Here is a 3,734-nt window from a genome sequence, read left to right as displayed (position 1 = left end):
GTTCTAATTTTTGCTACCAAATTTTAAAAACACAAAGTAAAAACGAGGTATGGAACATGATTTTTTTTTTTTTAATTGCTTTTGAGTTTTTATTAAAGTTTAAAAAAATTATTGAATGTGAAATCTTAGGTGCCCTTTTGGTTTAATTTTGATTTTGTTTTCAAAAATAAAAAATAATAATAACTTTTATATAAAATATAAAAATCTTTAAGAATTATTTTAAAAAGAAAATAGCTTTTAAAAACTAATAAAAAAAAGAGTGTTAATAAATTTTCATTACCTTAAATTTTAAATAAATTTTAAAGATATAAAATAATTATTTTCTATTTTTTAAAAACAAAAAATATTATCAAAACCACAACTTGATTATAATATAGTATTTAATATTTTTTTTAAATTATAAATGCGTGTCATGTCCACTCTCATCACTTTCCCTGAAAGAAAATAAATTAATAAATTAAAACATAGAAAAATAAAATATAAACAAAAAAAATGAATGAAAATTCTTCAAAAACTTATTTTGCATTTTACAAGCAATTTACTTAATTTAAACAATAGGCAGAATTAACCAAATCTCTGATCAAATTTGATTCTGGGCTTAAAATATGAGGAGCTTGAAAACACCACTGATTCAATCCTACATATCCCATCCACTCAAGTCTCCTCCAAAAATCACTTTCTTTCTTCTTCTCCATTTTCTTCTATCTATTTCTGAATAATTCCCATTCACCAAACAGCTTTGATATTAAAATGATTCTCATCCACCTCCTTTCCAAGTTGCATGCTTATTAGTTACATGCATATTAATTCTCAGAATTTTTTGAGACAATTAATAAAAAAACCCAACAGATTCAAGTATAAATACATGATCATAACATAACAGTCTTTATTGTGATAGACTCATAGAGAGAAGCATTACAGGGTTCAACAGCAAGTAGAGCAAACATGTTGGGGATCACAGATATCTTTTCATGTATTCATGAACAGTAGTGTAGTTGATTTCAGGATAAAGCTGAGAAGCCTCCTCTGCCTCATCTCCTATTTCAAAATTGGCAAGGCACCCCTCATAGCAAACATGATAGTAATGGGTTAATCCCACTTGCTCTGCATAATTTTGGGCTGTTTTGGATCAACAACAATAGAGGAATTAAGCAAACATTAATTTGAATTAACATTCACGTAAGATTGGTATAAAGAGAAAAGGCTTGATAATTACTTTTCATGGTAGCTAGAAATTCTTCCTTGGAGATTGAGGACTTATGGAGCTGTTTCCCTATCAGTTTCTCCCAGACCTCCACGACTTCTCTTTGGGAAAGGATGTTCTGGGGTGGCCTCAGGTAGAGTGTTTTATTCAGGGTTCGTGGATCGTCTATGGTTTTGATAGTGTACATGGCTATATCATCTTCATCCACATAGATGGCTGCCACATTTTCATGAGAAATATTAAATGTAATTCTGCAATAATATCGATTCAAATATATATGGTATGGTATATATCTAAAAATAAAAAATTATTGTACAAGCACCTTTTTGGTTGCCGTCTCCTAGTAAAACCACATGATCCCTTGAAGGAAGGATGCTTCCAGGTTGGCACAGGCCACCAAGAAAGTAACCAGCAAAGCAGTTGGCAGAAACGTAGGTGAATGGGATCCCAGCATCTTGGATCGCTTTCCTTACTACCATTTTGTCGTCAAATGTCACCCTCCCTGGTTCCATGGCATTCTCCATTCTTGCAGGGTCAGTGCCGAACTCAGAGGGTAAAAATCTCTGCAACATATCAATATATGGCTTGGTAGATATTATAAATGTGGTAGAGATGTGAGCTACAATATTATCATATGTTGTACCTTGATGTTTCCGGCTTCTTTGATGGCATCTACAAGCTTGAGCTGAAGGAGGATTTGATGGCTCCGGATGTGGACACCGGATATAGCACAAATGACAACATCTACCAACTTCACGGCGTCAACAAGGCTCTGGTGGTCATTGAAAGAACCCAACACTAGACGGGCTCCTTGTTCCTTGAATGATAACAGCATTTGGACTTTCTCAATGTCCACACCCATATCCGGCCTTTGGAGAACGTATGTTTCATGGGCTTGAGCTAGACTTGCCTTCACCAATCTCCTCCCCAGGTACCCAGTTCCTCCTATGATGAGTACCTTGCTCTTTTCCATATCTCTCTCTCTCTCTCTCTCTCTCTCTCTCTCTCTCTCTCTCTCTTTCTCTCTCTTTAGTGGTGTTGTTGAAAGGCATCTCCCCCATGGCTTTATATAATGCCTATATGTTTGAATCCCTCTGGAAATGCTTCAAAGGAAATCCCCTCGTGGCTCTATTATATAATATTAATCTCTGACTTCTGTCCCTCATGGCTCTCTGTTGTTCTTATGTTTGATTTTTGTAGCTTTAAGTTTCCACACAATACTTTACTTGTTAGCAATAAACTAAGCACTGAAGTAAACTGTTGCCTAGAATTAATGATTTTTATATGCATATTCGGGTCCAATTGCAGTGTTGAAGATTGGCTTGGGAGGCAACCTTGGCCGTGCTAACTGTTGGTTGAGATGCTTGTTGCTTTATCTTCAAAACCAAGCTATTATTTGAACACAACTCTTCTCCTTCTAATTCCTCTCTGCTCATCCACATTCTTCTTTTTTTAGTCACTGCCCCACACTCATTTTAACTAATAAGAGGATTTGCTTAATTCCGACATTTCTCAGGGAAAAAAAAAACCTATGTTTTATCAAAGTTTTTCCTCCCTTTTTCCAGGCATTTGCTGTCTTGAATGTTAGAGGATTTAAAGAAGAGAGGTCTGTGATTTGGTGACATTGCAGTGAATGATTGGGGGAGTCGTGAAAAGTTTGAATTTGTTACATAAGAGTAGTTGTGCAAAGAAATTTTCTTTGATAACGGGGTATAGTTTGTGTAATTAAGCTTAAAGAAAATTTTCTGTGGTGGTGACGGTAGTGGCGGTCATGGTGGTTGTTGAGCTTTCCACCTTCCACACGGAGGTAACAGTGGTGGTTGAGCTTCTCACCTTCCACACCAAGGTGGTGGTGCCCCTTGGTGGTGGCGGCGGCGGCAGACTTTCAACTATTATTATACAAGGAGTGATGGTTGTGGCTACCAGAACTAGCTAGTATCGATCTACATTTTGTCAAAATTGCATCCGTTAGGGAGCTAATTGGGCCATGGCCCCCAAATTTTGGGCCTGGGCTCGGATTCATCCACGAAGAAGCCTTGCTAGGGGTCTTAGCGGGAGTCGTTCCCTCCTCATAAAAGGGTACGGGCTTCCCAATATAATTCCCAGCCAGGCTTAGAGGCCCACCAGGTGCAGAGAAATGGGCCAGAGCTTGAGCCCGGTCCAGCCCTTTTACACCTGCAGTATCTTTACATGGGCCACTTCTGATGCAACATAAGCTTTGCTTTCTCAGAAACATTAGAACCTTGTGTCGCAAAGAAAATTAACATGAACTTTCAAGGAATACTTTCATTTTAGGCACGAATTTTGATTTTGTGAAAAGTCGTGGGCTAAATTTATAATTTTGATTGATTTGCAGTACATTAGTACAATTTCTAGATAATCCCCTTTTTTTTTTCCTTCAAAAGTTTTTTTTTTTATTTTTTTTATTTGGAATGTTCAAAGTAGGGGTGAAATTCCAATGGATTGACCTAATCCAACCTAATATTTGGGCAAATTTGGGTACTCGTTTATGATACTCAAATTGGACTTT

General features: G+C 36.6%; 1 protein-coding gene across 1 annotated transcript; it reads right to left on the bottom strand.

The window, feature by feature from the left end:
- Positions 1-769: 769 nt before the first annotated feature.
- On the bottom strand, positions 770-2,255 carry LOC100260187 (bifunctional pinoresinol-lariciresinol reductase 2). Its single transcript, XM_002283612.5, has 4 exons — positions 1,848-2,255; positions 1,527-1,767; positions 1,217-1,420; positions 770-1,119 (listed from the first exon to the last, which is right to left on the bottom strand). Exons 1-4 carry the CDS (start codon positions 2,175-2,177, stop codon positions 956-958), a joined length of 939 nt encoding a protein of 312 aa, XP_002283648.1. The 5' UTR covers positions 2,178-2,255; the 3' UTR covers positions 770-955.
- Positions 2,256-3,734: the final 1,479 nt, after the last annotated feature.

This window comes from Vitis vinifera, chromosome 8 (genome assembly GCF_030704535.1).
Source record: "Vitis vinifera cultivar Pinot Noir 40024 chromosome 8, ASM3070453v1".
NCBI lineage: Eukaryota > Viridiplantae > Streptophyta > Magnoliopsida > Vitales > Vitaceae > Vitis > Vitis vinifera.
This window is presented reverse-complemented; position numbering and strand designations above follow the sequence as displayed.

Bases quoted from the DNA above. Each gene is read 5' to 3' on its own strand.
- LOC100260187 (XM_002283612.5), bottom strand. From the start codon at position 2,177: ATGGAAAAGAGCAAGGTACTCATCATAGGAGGAACTGGGTACCTGGGG. The intron at 1,768-1,847 runs GTACAACATATG...GATATGTTGCAG, and splicing joins AAGAAGCCGGAAACATCAAG to AGATTTTTACCCTCTGAGTT. The intron at 1,421-1,526 runs GTGCTTGTACAA...AAAATGTGGCAG, and splicing joins AGGAGACGGCAACCAAAAAG to CCATCTATGTGGATGAAGAT.